The sequence below is a fragment of the Brienomyrus brachyistius genome, chromosome 24 (assembly GCF_023856365.1).
Source record: "Brienomyrus brachyistius isolate T26 chromosome 24, BBRACH_0.4, whole genome shotgun sequence".
Lineage (NCBI taxonomy): Eukaryota > Metazoa > Chordata > Actinopteri > Osteoglossiformes > Mormyridae > Brienomyrus > Brienomyrus brachyistius.
The window spans coordinates 4039588-4056874 of NC_064556.1; the positions used below are offsets into that span (position 1 = coordinate 4039588).

The 17287-nt window shown below is 48.8% G+C and overlaps 1 protein-coding gene across 9 annotated transcripts in view; it reads right to left on the bottom strand.

The window, feature by feature from the left end:
- Window positions 1–5569: 5569 nt before the first annotated feature.
- The window catches only part of rapgef6 (Rap guanine nucleotide exchange factor (GEF) 6), a 68823-nt gene continuing 57105 nt past the window's right edge, over window positions 5570–17287 (bottom strand). For 5 of the 9 annotated variants that reach the window (XM_048995067.1, XM_048995064.1, XM_048995063.1 and 2 more), the window contains 12 exons: window positions 16681–17067; window positions 15489–15700; window positions 14424–14547; window positions 14076–14099; window positions 13383–13603; window positions 12363–12545; window positions 11764–11907; window positions 11273–11389; window positions 10227–10461; window positions 9311–9783; window positions 8620–8838; window positions 5570–8325 (listed from right to left, as the gene is read on the bottom strand). In XM_048995067.1, coding sequence (XP_048851024.1) covers window positions 8303–8325; window positions 8620–8838; window positions 9311–9783; window positions 10227–10461; window positions 11273–11389; window positions 11764–11907; window positions 12363–12545; window positions 13383–13603; window positions 14076–14099; window positions 14424–14547; window positions 15489–15700; window positions 16681–17067 — 2362 coding nt within the window. In that variant the 3' untranslated portion in view covers window positions 5570–8302. The remainder of the gene's footprint in view (window positions 8326–8619; window positions 8839–9310; window positions 9784–10226; window positions 10462–11272; window positions 11390–11763; window positions 11908–12362; window positions 12546–13382; window positions 13604–14075; window positions 14100–14423; window positions 14548–15488; window positions 15701–16680; window positions 17068–17287) is intronic. The other 4 variants (XM_048995062.1, XM_048995061.1, XM_048995066.1 and 1 more) reach the window with 2 other exon arrangements.

The window sequence follows — 17287 nt, forward strand, 5'->3', positions numbered from 1 at the left end:
GTTTGCTGATGCCGTTCGCTGCGCGTCGGCAGAATTGACTCGATTTGCCGGCGTCCCGCTTCGCCCGCCTCCGGGTCCCCGGAGACCCCCACTCGTGCTGCCCCAAGTGTCTCGATGGCCGTTGTATAAATAATAATACCCAAACTCATTTATAATGCATGCGCTTATAGAATCATCGATATACGAGTAAGAGGCTACGTATTCCAAAATGTGTAAAACATGCAAATCGGATCTCTGGACCGCCACCCCATTGGCGGCGTCCTCTGCCTTGTACCTCGTGGCATTATAGAAGACCGACAGGCAGGTGAGAATCCAATAACAAGTCAATATATAACAAACACAGATATGAAAATGCATATCCTGCCGTTGAATATAAAAATAATACTTGGACGTATTACTTTCGTGAAGGATCAGGGCCTAGATATGTGCTCCAGTTGAGTCAGGAGACCAGAGCAGGAGACTATTCAGAAGGGGGTTCCGACGAAGACGCCCCTCCCAGTCTCCTTCGGAGAGACTGTTACGAGCTACGAAGCAGGAACACAGCCATCAAAGTCATACCCCTGACCGCTGAACAACTCTCACGGCGACACCCCGGGGCTCCTTCGGATATCATCCCAAGGCTTCCCCTACGTAAATCCGAGGGCCATTAGCGCTCGAATGACTTTCATAGGTGACAAGAGGCTCGATTTTACAGTGCTACCGCTAATGGTCTCTTTAGCGCTAGCGTTAGCTAATCCGCAGCCAGAGCAGGACGAGAAGCCCCGCTCTGGGTGTGAAGGACACAGCTAAAAGGAAGACGATAAAGCAGCATCGCCCCCACTGGGCTCGTAAAAAAAAGAACCTCTGGGCGCCCTGGTGTTGGGGAGCCCGCAGAGTGAGGCGAGGGCACAGAGGGGCAGGCCGCAAGAGCAAGGCATGCTGGGAATCGGATATCCATTTGCCTCGACCAGGTCCTCAACCTCGGCCATGTGTCTCACTGTGGATGACACCCCCTCCTTTTACAGCTAACCTTCAGCAAAGTGAGACCACACACATCCTCCAAAAGTTCAGTGATAACCTACAATATCCCCCCCCCCCAGCAGATAGAAGAGCTTACTTCTGTTCAATAGACACCCACAGCAAATCTGACAGGGGCACACCACACCATGTCCTACACCTCCTCATGAACGCTGCCATAACGCTCACTCTCCATTTTTAATAGCCGTTTACCCAATCACGGTCCCATGCTAGATGTTCAGGTCGTAAGACTAGCGGTTCCAGCCCGAGGACAGCACACAAACACTGACCACCCAACCTGCTTCGGATACAAGGAGAAAACTGCACTGCGGACCCCGATAGTTAAAAACATCATCTAATAAGCAGGAGATCTTGTTTTCGAACCCTGGGATGGTTGACACACCTAGCTGAAGATGTTTTCTGGGATTTGTGGCACAATACACAGAGTATTAGGCTTTTAGACACTCAGTAAGCGAGATCTTTCAAGAACTGAACCAGTTAAGCAGCTCTGCATGGTTGAGGCTAAATGTCTCTTTGGAATGAAGTCAAGTAAGGAAATAAAATATTACTGTGCAATGCATGGCGGAGGTGTCCGTACGGGCTGGACTGTCTGTTCCTCTTTCAAGAACGAGGCTGGTGGTAGGGCCCATTTTCGCTGTCGGCTACTTTTAAACGCCTACAGAGGTTTGAACCTGCTCTCAGGACCTGCAGGTATAATGTTCTCTCCTCCGAATACTGCCTCAGACTGTGAAATTAGGACTGAGGTGCAATTGTGTTGTTTTTCAGTTAATACCATTAGTGGGAAAAAAAAAATACTAAAAAAGCTTTGTCACATATACTGAATTCTTGACCACCAGCGGAGGTTCTACATCCCACACAGGAACATACACCATGCAAATAATATTGCCTATTGTTTTATAATAGAAACCTTGGACCCATAAATACAGTGTTAGTCTGGGCTGGGGGGGGGGGCAGATTAATGGTGCATGTAGCTCCTCCAAAATTCAGCCTGTTTTTCACACACGATTCCATCACCAAGGAGAGCCAAAGTTCGCATATTTTTCATATTCACCTAAGGCACGAAGCTGAAACCCACAGACTCACACAAAAGCGTATATTTCATTCCTATTAACAATAGTTATTAGTAATATGCTGTGGATGAAAAGGTGCATATTAACCTATTATTTTCAAAGTGAAATTTTCACAAAATGTGCTCGCAGCAGATTGACTCAATTAAAGGCACAGCTTGGAGTTTCGGTGTTTTTGAAGCTCGTGCGAAGTCGGACTCGAAAAGACGGCAATCTGACCACAGCTCATTGACCCTACGGCTGTCTGGGTTTTGTTGTAATCCTCCCTATATTTCGCGCTTCTTCGGGCTTAAGTAAACCCGTTAACTAATGCTGTAGCCAACAGCCCGCTGAATACAAGACAATAAAGAGTAATTAGTGACCAAAAAAACAATGAAAAGCGAGATGGTCAACGCCCTTTAACGGCCTAAGTTACCCGAGCATCTGACGAGGGCGTCAACTCCGGCACAAATCCACAATTCCCGAGCACTAAAACATTAAAAACACCGCGAGTTACTTTCTAATTCAAAGCCGAAACAGTATTTATAAGTCTTTTATGGTCTTGGAGGTTAAACACTGAATTTATAGGCAATATATCCAGATTCCTGGTGACTTTCAGAGAGCGGCAGTCAATGTTTATAGCAAAAGTATTAAACAGTGAAAACTCGAAGCACCGCTGCCATTAAAAACACGTGCGCCCAGAAACAACGTGTGTGAACGAGATGTAGTGAAAGAAAGAAAAGACACAGGTCATACAACCAGACTCAATCTGCTTTAAAATACTGACAGTCCTGCACCGCGACCCTCATTTCTGTCCCCCAAATTAACAGCGCAAGTGAAACAGACGCTGATCATGCACCAGCCGCTACTGGGCTGATAGATGGATAGATTTTACGTAGCAAGATACATGCTGCCATCTACTGTCCTACTTCCAGCATGTCATAGAGGATTAATAAAAAACGGCGTAAAATGCACGGCCAACTCAGATTAACTGACAGAATGGTGAAGCTGTGGTAAACTGGGGGATTGTGTTGTGCGCACTTAGTTCAATGTAGTGCGTTTCTTGATTTATCGAGGTCTCAACACATACGGAACATGCTTTATCAAGGGAGCAAAATAAATAGATCTTTCCTTCATGCACCTCCTTACTGTTAGAGTTTATTGTAATGAGGATGCTAACGGACACACAGCGCATACGCCGGATTATTGTAGGACAAACAGATTGCATTGCCGTTCGTCTTTTTTTTTTCTTTTTGAAAACATACATTTTAAGAACAAGCTGATTGCAGTGGAGCACGGGATCAGAAACTAGCACGTAATTAACAGCCACCTTACCTGTTTCAACAGCTGGGGTCCTAATGACTTTCTCACGACACAACAAAAATATTTTAGAACACAGATCCCAAAGCTTTACTTTTAATTGAATTATATCTCAACTCGTGACACAGGATAAGTGAATCCAAGACTCGATGAATCGGCATCCTCTGCGACAGGTGTGGGCAGTGTCACACAGAAAGGGCCGCTGTGTGTGCAGGTTTTCGATGCAACTCCCTAATTAGATCACTAATTAGAGGACTGATTGGCTGAAGAGTCCTCACACCTGGGTTTGACCAGCTGACCTACAGGTTATTCCAAAAACCTGAATACGCACTGGCCCTTTGTGGATAAGATTGGCCACCCCCCCAACCCCCACGTACGGCAGGACCCTGTAGCTGTAGGTCACCACCCCCTGACCCCATGTGCTGTCTGAGATGGATGGATAATCTGTTTCCAGAAATAGCAAACAGACGCACATCTTCCTTACCCTAATAAATACAGTTGGTGATGGATTTTTTTAAAATCAGAAATTACTATAAATGCGTGATTATGAAACGCAATTACCTCAAAAAAAGCAAACTAATATGTTAGTATGAAATCTGTATACGGAAACAGCAGTTTTAAAATACTAAATGTCCCTCTTTATAATTCATTATCAAATAGCTGTTAGGCGATTTGAGAGTGAGTTCGAATCTCCAGCAAACAGAACTGACAAACGTGCAGTCCCTGGTAAAGAAGCCTATCCTCCCTGTAACGTGTCAGGGGATTGTACTGCACTAACCTGACTCCACAGCGACTCTGCAGACTCCTGGTCGATCCGTAACTTCTGTGGTGATAAACCCGGACTGGGAGGCTTTCAGAATTACGCCTCATGTCCGGTGTGGGCAAGGCAGACCCCCCCGTGATGGTAATAAAAAAATAATCAGATCCATGCCACACACAAGAGCAACCGGCTAAAAAAATACCCCAAGAGAAGATTAGATTTTCTTTTGAGTTGCTACAATCTTTTGCCAGTCAGTCAGTTCTGCTGAACCTGTAGTATTTTGTGTACTTTCGAATCTCATTAATGTTTAAGATATATTCCGCTTACAGTATGGGAAAGGTCTTCCAATTAATCGCCCAGAATGAATGCTAGTTTCGCCAGATGTAGACGACCGTTTTCCCTTAATCACCGTTACCGCTGTCAAACTCGCGAAGCTACAGGACACCAGACTGCAGATATTATTCACGCTTAGAGAATTTCTAAGTTACCCATTAAAAACGCATCAGCGTCTTCCGGCACTTTTAAAAATGTAAGCTAGGCCTATGTGTAATCGCGGCGATTCCTTTCAAGAGGACTAGAAACTCCCGAGGACAGGAAGCAAGGCTTTCAAAATTCTCTGTGAACTTTGTGTTTTTGGAATATGCCATTTAACATCGAGTGCTTTAAATCATGCAGGAATGATAGGGGGCCAAACGCCGTTCACTTACCACACTCTGTAAGTCACTCCTGGAAGACATGCAGCCGTTTCACGTAAGGATGCTGTCCAGCTACATAGATCACACATTTAATTCCTTACAACAGAATCACTGCCCCGGAGTTATTTCTAATATCGATTCCCCGGGTACGGGCTAATTCGTTAAATTATTTCAGGATCTTAGCTAGGGGACTACATAAAAAAACGTATACTTTATGTGGGTGTTTACTCAAGGAGGTCAGGTCAAGTACCTCTCTCAAAGGTACAATATTAGTTAACCCTTGAACGCTTCTGACCGTAAGCCCCGATTCTAAGGCATGACTCCATATTATGTCTGTTTTAACACAGCCATGGAAGTTCAGGCACAAACGGCACGCAGTTAAAAACCGAGCAAGAACAGGGCATGATATCATACGAGGCATTTTATTTAATAAAGCGAATTCCCACAGGGAAATGATTCGACGCACCTTCCACACTTTTATTAAATACACAATATATACAATTACATAAAATGCTAGTATGTTGCACATAGAACGAATTGGATTCCTTTATAAATGGTTTTTATTAATGTTGAGGCTGCCCTTACTATGCTCAGAGAAACAACGAAGTCCGAAATATTTGCACGATTTGAACTATTTAAATCGATATTTTGTTAAGCATCTTTTCCTTCTCATGGATGCACGTGGTATCCTGCGAAACACATATATACAAGAAAAATTCTGATTCCAAACGCACATTTAACATTTTATTGTCCAAAATCATATCAGCAGACTTAACAGTAGTTTAAAACATTCTCTTAAACAAAAATATAACAAATATTTACATCCACTGATAAAAATACAAAAAAAGGCATACAAGCGAGTTGTCTTTCTAAAAGACATAAGTTACGACAGCTATCAAAATTGCAGGACAAAAACGCGACATTGCGGATAATACTTCTGTGACAGACGTGTGCAGTACAATTGCTACTGGTAGGGTTTACAATTGTGCAGTTCTGCTTTACATAAAACTTCACATCTCACTTATTGCATTCCAGGTAATATAGGAGAGACCAGAGACTTGAGATTAGCGATTTAGCGAGAAGCGCGGGAGTTACCGAAAAATGCCTAAATAGTCGTTCAGTGTTTATCGGGAGCCACGTCAAGTGAAAACGGCCTTTGCGCCAAGTTGATGCGTATTGGGACGAGTCCGTACCGCCTCCGTGGGGGGGGGGGGGGGGGGTGTTGCAGCGATAAACTCATCCAAAAATGAACTCCAGTAAATTGCTCCATCGCTTTAACATGCACAGTGAAAAATAAATCACCCTCACTGAATACTGAAAGCCGTGGTCGAAAAATCGATAAATGGGGACAGGGTGAGCTGGGTCACCCATCACATCGCAACGCAGAGACCGTTCTCCCTTGAGCTCGACTAGAAAGCAGGAGACATGCCTGATCAATATGATCGGCTCACCCGATTACGAACCACAGCAGGGACATGCAGCCGCGAGCGTGAACACACTGCTAGTTGAGCACATATCGAATGAAGGGCGCGTTATCGTCAGCCGGCGGTCGTCCATCAGCGCGTGACAGTTTCGTGTACACTTCAAATATTTACAGATTTACACTTCTTTAAATAAGAAAATATAGAGATCGAGAATATGTCCACATATATATTTAAGATTGATTATCTTCTGAGCTTACGGCAGAAGTCGATACTGAATACTGCTTTGTTGTACTGGGGAATGTGCAAAGATTTACTTGGTCACGGTGACAGACCAGGGCAAAGTTTTTATAATGTGGAAACAATCAGGTTAGCGAGTAAAAACAGAGTTCTCAGGGGTCAGTCACAAGTAGGCATTGGAGGTGTTGGGAGTAGCAAATTCAAAGACCGCAGTATTATCGGAGGAGCCACAAACTCAGTCTCACTGCCAGCCAAATTTTACTCATGCCTGTAAATGGGTGCCCATCTAGTCATTTCACCCTCCACACCACTAGGGGGCAGTAGAAATGGACCAGTGGTGTATAACATCACCCAGATGAACCTAGAATGCGCCAGTCTGCACATACTTAATCACTTAGACGAAACACTAAAAGCCTGCCCTTACAGCAGGAAAGGGGAATCATAACCTTTCATTCTAACAAAAATATTAAAACTAGTCTTTATAGAAAGCTCTAGCTCCAACTATACACGTCCTGTAACATTAATTTATAACAAAACCAAAAATATATGTATATATTTGTATATGTATATATTACCATTAACATCTTCAAGTTCTGTATACCAAAAGATACAATATTAACAATGGGTCCAAACAGAAAAGTAGAAGACAATCCAGTTATATCCATAAATCTAATGCAGTTCCATCATTGTCCCTAGAGGGCGACAGATCGACAAAAATATACAAATAACAAATGCAATATTAATGGCATTGGGTCGCGTTTTTTTTAAAAAAAAAAGTCATTAAGATATCTTAGAAAATGTGTCCGAGGTGGACACTAAACATGGACTGGAGATGGAAGAAAAAACACAAAAAAACCTGGAGTTTTTTATATTTTCCTGTCTAATGTTTCTTCATCTATGTACATCAACAACATATAAAGCAGGCTTTGAAAATGATAGGCAATGTGGTAAGTGAGGTACACTGAAGAGCCGAAACGCAGACCCGGTGTCCAAGGGCTGCATCCATGCACGTTAATGCACATTTTCCGGTCGAGTCGTTAGCTGACAGCACAAAAAGCGGCGTCTGAACTCTGACACTGTAAACTGGGATATCTGCTGTAAACGTTTCTAGTCTTTAGGCGTTTGCTGCGCGACGAATCTTAAAGCTTGAGACGTGTACATCCGGCCGGTATCTCTAACATCCTGCCCAGCTGAGTCACAAGCAGGCTCTCGTGTTACCGCCGTCTGCGTGGTTAACAAGGGGCACTATCGCCAAAAGGCGCCCAGATGTACACGGGAGGTCCTGCACCCTTAATCCAAGATATTAACGTAAACTGCCATAATTTAGCTTAAAGACATGAATATAAAAAATTGGCCATTTGATAAATGTCACTGGTTATGCAATACCTCGGTTATATGGTTCGAAAGCACACATTAAAGCATACCCATGTGAAGACTTGGAATCACGACATAAATTAAACTGTGGAAAGACTCTCATTGTTCAAGAAGTTCCTCAGCAGAGAGGATGCGGAGGTCCGACGAGAGTCGGACTTGTGCGACCCGTCGTCGCGGTGCCAGAACGCAGCTCCAGTCGAATAGCGATGACACCCTGGGTCCCACTCGCTCTTACATCAGAGATGGCAGGTTGCAGTGGTAAAGACGGCGGACAGGTGCGATATTTCGCTCATGACGTCGTGGAGCTCTCGGTGCCACACGGTCCAGAGCAGCCAAGGGGGAGCCCGGTGTGAAACAGAGAGAGGGGTGTGCTGGCAGCATGGAGGGGCCGAGGGGCCGGGCACGTCGTGTGCATCCGGGTCTCGCTAGCTACACGGCCGATACCTGCTCCTCTGAAAGGCGAGTGGGGAGAGATGGGGATGGTGGGGGCGTCACTACAGATGATACTCCAGACGACCCTCGCCTGCTGGATTTCATAACTGCATCACTGGATTCCCTAACTGCATCACTGTTCTGAATGCAGTGCAACAAGCACAAGGTGGATGTAGATTTAGGACCCTGCCCCCCACCCCACGCAGCAGACAGGAAACGTGTCTGCAAAGGGGTAGCCAAACCCACACCCCTCCCACGCCCTCTCAGCACAGTCCTGCTGATTCACTGAGAGTCGTCTGCCCCAGGATACGTACCATCTTCCTCAGAAGCTGCAGTGGCCGGGCTGGTGCTCCCCTTGTGCTCGCGCGGCATGGTACCTCCCGGACTCTGGAGCAGCTTTGACCTCTGCAGGGCCACGCAATAGTCGGGGGGTTTTAGATGGGGGTTCCGGGTGGCTCCTTCGGGGAAGGAGATGCCCTGGTACCCTGGGGGGGTGGGGGGCGGACCCCTGCCGGGCGAGGTAATGCAGTACACTGGGGGGCAGGGCGAACATCAAAGCGAATATTAATAAAAAAAATACGCAGAAAAGCAGGTGCACGCAAAAATATCTGAGTCTGGCGCCACCTACTGGGCGACAGGATTATTTATACATAGACATTTATTTTCTTGCCAGACTCTTTCTGTCCGATGTAAACTACAAGTGAGGCAAACACCACATCATAAACAATTGTGCTGTAAAGGAAGTTATATAAATGCCGCTAGATTGAGCTTCCAGTGAACGCTCAGGTACAAACGGAAGCGGTAAGGTGTGCGTGTCAAAGGAGAGCAAGAGAGGAAAGGCGATAAGAGGCACTCTGGTATACCTGCACTTCTGCAAATACAAAGATCATATCGTGCAAGAGCTGTGCATTTTTCCCCAGACATAGCAAATCAACAGAGTGCAACACGTAAAGGGAACTTTAAGCACGTAAAGGTGGCCCCAGACCGCGAAGCCATGCGTCTCACCTATGAGCCCCTTCTCTGTGCTGGAGGTGACGGTTTTGTAGGTGGTGTCGGTGCCTAGGGGCCCGTCGGGACACACTCCCGGTATCAGGAGTTTATCCGGCACCCTGCGCTTCACTGTGCTGTAGTTCCCCTCGCACGACTCCGAGAGGGAGCTGCAAGAGGCCCAGCTTTCCCGGGACCGGCTGGCCTCCGTGGCGACCCCGGGCCCCCCCTCGCCGGCCTCCCGCGGCCCGCAGGCATCTGCCTCAGCGACGGGTCTGCCCAGGGCTTGGTTCCGCAGGCCGCCCACGTCCCAGGCCCGTTGGGGTTGGAGGTTCTGGAAGTTATCGTGGGAGCTGCTGGAGCAGGAGGTCCAGCTCCCCCGGCCGCTGTCCGCTGGGTCCACGCCCGCGGGCTCAGGGGTGAGCTCCTCACCGCCGGCGGAGAAGGGAAAGGTGCATGCGCGGGTCACGCAGGGCCGCGGTGCCGCCGAGCTGCGAACGAGCACACACAGGCAGCTGAGAACGACTGCACCCCGGCGCGAGAGCGACAAGATCAGCTGACGGGATTTAATTAAAATTACACAGCTTTTGGGGGGAGGGGGAGGTTTACAGTGGTGTCACAATAAACACACTGATTCAAGGAAAGGATTTTACAGACTGCCTCACTATTTATGTAATTAAAATCAACCGAACGAGTATTAGGGATATTTAAAATGAAAACACAAAAACACAATACAAATGCAATCTTTTAATGACAAGCCGTAGTAATAAACAGTTTAAAAAGTAAAAATGGTGTAAAAGACAGTATGAAGACCTGTGAGTATGGACATGTAAAGAGTGGAATTAAAAGGCCTCATCGGGCCAGTAAAAGAGATGTCACACACTGGGAGTTATGGGGAAACCCAAAGAGACACTCCACCCTGGGGCGGACGTACCTGGCGGGAAGCAGGACGCCTTCGGCCGCAGGCTGCGGGGCAGCGGGCTGCGTGGTGACAGCGGGGGGGGTGTCCGCCGCGGTGAGGGGGCGGGTGCCGGGACAGCGCTCCTCGGCCACAGTCGCCGCCATCGAGTCCACAGAGCCGTTGCTGATGAGGCTGGAGCGGGAGGAGATCTCACTGTGGCTGGAGTCGGAGGGCGTGTCCGACTTTCCCGCCGGCATCAGAGCGTACACTGCGGGACAAAAGGAACGGGCGCGTCTTAAAGGGAATGCCGGAGTGTTAAAGGGACGGGCTGGATCTTAAAGCAACACCCTCTGCAAACAACTCAATGTGTACTAAAGACTACAGAACATTCAATAAACCTGCAATACAAAAACTTTATTTTTTTACTGTTCATACACGAGTTTCACATACAGCAAGGACTGCACTTCTATTCCGTAAGTGAAGCAATGGTATGTTTCAGGGCTCTGATCTTTACAGAATCCCATCATGCAATAATGACAAACAAACTGAGAAAACATCCTGGTACATATCAGTAACTACAGATCAGTTAGAATGGGGTCTGCTGGTCTGTCTGTCTCAGAGTGTTTTTCTCCTCCAGTCCCTGGCTTGAGAGTATAGCCATTTAAAAGGGGAGGGGCTTCTGTGCGACACTTCCTGTTCTATGGCTACTTCCTCTCCTGTACTGGAGCTCCGCGCCTCTGCCTCCCTGCCTCCGGAGCTCCGCGCCTCTGCCTCCCTGCCTCCGGAGCTCCGCGCCTCTGCCTCCCTGCCTCCGGAGCTCCGCGCCTCTGCCTCCCTGCCTCCGGAGCTCCCTGCCTCTTGCCTGCCTCTGGACCTCCGTGCCTCCTGCCTGCCTCTGGACATGCTGCGCTTCCTGATTGCTCTGAAGGGGGAGCTCAGACTCCTCAGGACCCGACGCCTAGGGGTGTGCGTCCCTGATGAGTGGGCCGACACCGACTCTGCCCCGGGTCCCTCCTCCTCAGCTCTCCCACTGTGGTGGCCTGTGATCTGCTGGATGTGCCGCTGCAGCAGGGCCCCACCTATTCCATAGCTGCGCTGGCCGCCGACCCCCCGGGTGCTAGCCTCGCTGGTCAGGGACAAGGACGAGCCTGACAGGTTCACCGGGCTGGAGCTGTGCGACTTGGGGGCGCCACCTGCTGGGAGCACAGAGAAGGAGACGCACCGTGGCCATATTACACCACTGCTATACCACTGCTATGCCGGGTCTGTTTACAAGTGAGACGCTCCATTGACTAACTGGTAATTACGTACTACCTTACTACTACTAACAGGCACCCTTTTCTTTTAAATTCTGCAGCATAATCACCACAAATTAGCTGCTATGGTGTTGCTGTACATTATACGTTGTGTCGTAGTAATTTGGGAGACTCTTATCTAAATGGACCCACCGATGAAATAACTAAGCCAACCAAGGGATTTGAACCCACGACCATCTGATCACGGACACAGCATCTTAACCTACTGAGGCATATCTAAGAACGTGAGAGTACGGTGTCTCGTGAGGGCTGACCTTTGCGGGGGGACCTGTGAGGGGACACTGTCGGGGTGGAGTGCAGGGAGGAGGTGGTGGACACAGTGTCCTCGGTGGCACCAGGCTTCCTTGTGGGCCAGTCATCGGCTGAGCTGGTTGTCTTCTTCAGTACCTGTGGAGAACCTGGGGGCGAGGGGGGGGGGTGGACAACCATTGATTAACTAATCTGCCACCATTCAGCAAGGAGTGGTGGGGGTAGACAATAAATTCCTCAAGGGGCCCCCAAAACGGAAAAACTCCCCCATGAGGAAGATCTGCTCCATATGACTATTCTTAAAACTCTATCTCTGACTGCGGTTTTCTATCAATGTCTAGGAATGTCGTGTTTCAAACTGTCAGACTGTGAGTGTCTAAATGTTTCCTGCATTCGTATTTACATCCCATTCGTCACCATTTCTCGCAGCGTGACCGACAAGAACGTAATTCCAGCTCATCGCACGGCTGAAGATGACTATAGAGATACTTGGACTTCTGAGTCTACAGCTAGACGATGCTGATTTATTCAGGATCCCTAGACATGCGGCAGAGCACCCTGTGGTTTAGGGTTCGAGCTGAGGAGAGAGAGGCCGGCGGCTCACCATGGACGGCCAGGTCCTTAGCTATGCTTTTCTTCCGCAGGGGGTTCAGGCTGACGGGGGGTATCTGCAGCACCTGGCTCATCCTATTCTGGGGGTGGGGCTTCCCCGACGGCAGCGAGGAGCGCAGCAACACCGGAGACATGTCCAATTTGGTCGAGCGCCTCTCGCTCACATTCTTAGTCACTGTGGCAGTGAAAAAGGAAATAACAGATCTTGTACCCAAAGCTGTAGGATTTCTATGTTCCCAGTGAAGACAATCAACGAATCAAAAACACACACACACACACACACACACACACACACACACACACACACACACAGCCCTCAAAAGTCTTTATCAAGTACTCATGCATGTATTTCAAAAACAATGGCCACCAGGGGGCACTGTGAGTCGGCGAAAGCCCAAAATCATGTTCAGACCACAACAAACCCCATATTCATGACAGTTATTCCCCTCCCAGATTTAAGCACGGAAAGCCTGCTAGGGAACTGCTGATGAATTTTAGTGCAGCACTTGTGAGATTGCACAAGGACAAAGAACTACAGGTTAGGGCCATGCGGGCACGAGGCTCACAGAACTACAGGTTAGGGCCATGCGGGCACGAGGCTCACAGAACTACAGGTTAGGGCCATTTGGGGATGAGGGGTACAGAACTACAGGTCAGGGTCATGCGGGCACGAAGGGTGCAGAACTACAGGTTAGGGTCATTTGGGGATGAGGGGTACAGAACTACAGGTTAGGGTCATTTGGGGATGAGGGGTACAGAACTACAGGTTAGGGCCATGCGGGCACGACGGGCACAGAACTACAGGTTAGGGTCATGCGGGCACGAAGGGTAAAGAACTACAGGTTAGGGCCATGTGGGCACGAGGGCCACAGAACTACAGGTTAGGGCCATGCGGGCATGAGGGGCACAGAACTACAGGTTAGGGCCATTTGGGGATGAGGGGCACAGGATAGTGCTGCTACAGGGAGGAGCAAACCAATTGGTCAGAGAGTGGGGCAGCAGGAGTCCTTACGGTTGTTGCAGGCTGGCTCACACTGGAACGACATGATATGGAACTTCTCCTCGTCTGTCTCCACCTGCAAGTTGGACAGGTACTGCTTGACCTTGCGGGCCATCTGCGCCTCTTCATACAGCTTCTTGGCGTTTAGCAGTGAGCTGCGCCGCACACGTTTCTTGTGTGCGGCCCCCTGGACGTCTAGCATGTTGGAATTGGTGCTGCCCTGGCTTAGGGATCTAGGGAGAAGGGAGCCAGTGTTACACGACAGCTCAGCAGTGCGGCGGTGCTGGTCCACATGCCACTTTGCAGTTAGCACTCCGCCATTTCCTGGATGCTGCGATGGGAGCGGGCGTGCCATTAGCGCGGCAAGGCTCACATTTGGCTCACACATCCCATCACTTTCTCTTCACGACTGCCCCAGCTTAGCGTAGCACGTTCACACAACCATGCAAGAAGGATGCCTTTCACAGACGCACCATGCCGCAGGGATTAAAGACTAACACGATGACTCTGCGGATGCAAAGGATGTAAAATGACTGATCATAATGGGAGGAATAACGCAAATCCACGTAGCAGGCTGTGTCGCGGATCCGGGCGCTCCGGGAGAGCGGGTGTTAATGATAAGTGGGGAGAGCATGCTGTTTCACGTCGATGACTGGGGAGGGAGATGCACGGCGACACATGGAATTCTAAAGCTACCAGACTTACCCTAAACTTTTCCACCTCTTCTTCCTGCAAGCGAGAGCCGTGGACATTGAGGCGAGGTTTACAGGCCGACAGTTTTGGGAGGGGAGGGGGAGAGGGGCAGGGGAGTGTGTGTGTGTGTGTGTGTGTGTGTGTGTGTGTGTGTGTAGTGCTGCTAGAGGACTTCCTATGCTCATGAAATTTAACTTCCTATTAACACGTGATAAGGTTTCTCTGAAGCCAGTGCTTTGATAAGACGTCAGGCGAGAAGTCGCAGAACAGACATTGGGATGGGGCCCCCTGCATGTGGCTTTTTTTTCGTTGGGGGGGTGGCATTAGCGTTGCAAGGGAGGGCGGCGGATAGAGACGTACCTCTGCCGGAACATGAGGGCGGGGTCCATGTTGGCTGAGGTCATTCGCACCACGTTTCGCACCTCCTTGGCAATCATGCGCAGTTTCTCAAAGTTGACCAGGCCGTCCACGCTGGAGTCGTTGCCTGGAGAGCCGGGGGGGGAACGAAGGAAGACGTCGATATGGGATAGGGCGATAGGGATGATGTGTGCCGAGAGCTGAAAGGTTCTGGGGGGTTTGGTCGTCGGCACATGCCCACCCCCTCTGGCTGCTAACTACTCAAGGCCCTAGAGTGGCGTTGGACCCCGGCCCACTCACACAGATAGCTGAGGGTGCGTTCCTCAACAGCTCCATTCCTAATGAGAATGCCATCGATTTATTTTCTTATTATTATTCATTATTAACACGCTGCGAACCGGCCAAGCATCGCGAGATGGGTGATAGATCAGCCACCAGTAACACCGCCAGCAGAAATGTAGTCGACGATAATGGCAGCAGTTAGCAAATAAAATTAGCATTATTTATTCAAAACTTTCACGGATAGTAGCACAGCTAGCTGGCACTAATCAATTTTCCTGATTGTCCAGATAAATTTAAGCCCTCTAGGCCCAAGACACATGGAATTTTACCAATGTTTTGAACACTGAGTACGTAATTCACTATGGGTTTGACCAAGTTTCACAAGAAGTACAAAAGGAAGCACTTGACCTTTGCTCCACAGAAGTGGGAAATGAGTGGGAACAGGGTATTATGAACTGATACTGGCGTTGTCTTTATAGTTTAAATTATGCTGTATGGTCTGATACTGTCGTGATATTTTACCTGTCCAGTACAATGTATGATCCAGAAGATCAAACTGATACCGATACTGGTGTGGTCTTTAAATAATGTGTTAACCCTGCATGATCCGATACCGGCGTGGTCTTTAAATCGCGCATTAACCCTGCACGACTGGATACCAGCGTGGTCTTTAAATCGCACGTAAATCCTGCACGATCCGATACCAGCGTGGTTTTTATATCGTGCGTTAACCCTGGTGATCCAATACTGGCGTGGTCCTCACCACTGCTTCACCGAAGGACTCACCTTCATGCAGGAAGGTCAGGTCTTTCTTCACCACGGGGATGAGGGGGATGATGGGAGGCTGCACGCTCTGGCTGCTCAACACGTTCCGGTACTTGGCCATGTTCCTGGAAGGGTCGAAGACGTCCTGGAGGTCCCGGAACAGCTTCTCGTACTTTCCCGGCAGCTTTTCCCAAGATCCGCGCAGGCGGTACACCGGTGCCAGGTTGAGTCCACTGCAGCAGAGCCCACAGTTAACAGTCAGAGGCCAACACATGTTTACAAACACGACAAAAACAACTATGAGCGCAAGCCGGAACGCCTACGTGCAGGGCAGCGGCCTGGCACATCTCATAAACATACGCAACACTTACTGCCGAGTCTTTTGTCATGAACGATGTGTCAGTGCAGCTAAAAACACATCAATAGAGCATTTTCAGATAACCCTCTATTAACAGAAGGGCCCTACGAGGAGGAGTCATATCCACAAACCAGCCAGACTCACTCTTCCATCTTGTGAGCCACAACAGTCAGCCGGGAACAAAAGCCAGCTAAAGGATCTTGACTCACAACACACAACCTGCCTGTGACATAAGCAGCTGGGCGCCAGCTGTAAACGCTAATCGCCGCAGACTGACGTTAAGCGATTATCCTGGGGAGACGGCCGACCGCCAGCCCTCACAAAACAGGGAAACTGCAGTGTTCTCAGAGTTCACAAGCCATGAGACGGGAGGCTCGAATAAATTCAAGTTCCACTGCGAGTGCACACTCCTCCGACTCCTTTTCCCAACCCATATGACACAACATGCGTTGAGAATAGTGGAGCACAAACTAATTAAAAACACATTATTACTCTGTATTTATGCATATGACACAGAGCAGCGCAATGCAGGAGTGCATTACGAAACCTGGCCCTAATCAGAATTATTATTCTACAAAATTTGCATGGTGCCTTAGCAGATGGCTCCGTATCCTCACACCTTCAGGGATGGGGGGTACAATCTCACCCCCACTACGCGTGTGAAGTTTGCATGTTCTCTCCATGTCAGGCAGATTCACTCTAGCTACTGCAGTTTCCTCCAAGTCAAAACATGTAGTTAGGTATCTCTGACAGCATGCCTAACCAGGGTGTCCCTCGTCTCCTGCCTCGTCATAGCGACCTTGTGTCAGTGCTTCTGGAAGACGATTTGTTCTGTATAAATTGCAAGCGCAGTACCTGATGATGGCGAACATCGAGTTAAAGTTCTTGCACTCGCGGCAATGCAGGGCGATCTTTATGAAGTGTTTCAGCGTCTTCATCCTCTTCAGCGCGTTGGGCTCTCTCAGGATCTCCGTAGCCACCCAGAAGGTCTCCTGGTTGATGATGTCCTCGAACTGCTTGAGGTGGCTGCTGCTGGCGCCGGAGGGGTCCAGCTTGAAGAGGTCCTCCACGTACTCGGTGGACTCGACGTTGCGGAAGAGCTCAAAGTCGCGCATGGAGAGCTGGGCGGCCACCTCCATGGTGCTCAGCTGCAGCAAGCTGATCTGGCTCTCCCTCAGCAGCTCCTGCGCATCGTCGTCTGAACAGAGCGTCTCCGTGTCCATATTGTTCTTCAGGTAGTACCTGGTAGCAGCAGCAGTACTAAGAAATCCAGACAGACTGCAGAATGTTCTTAGACTTAGATCTTACGCTCAAGTTCTGCACAGTCGCAGCCCATCCCCCACCCTCCACAACCAAACAAACAAACTTTTACAGATCTGAAACCTAAATTGTCACCTAAACTTTCATGCTGAAACTGGACATTTTCAGGATCTACCATGACAGTTTATATCATTAAAAAAAA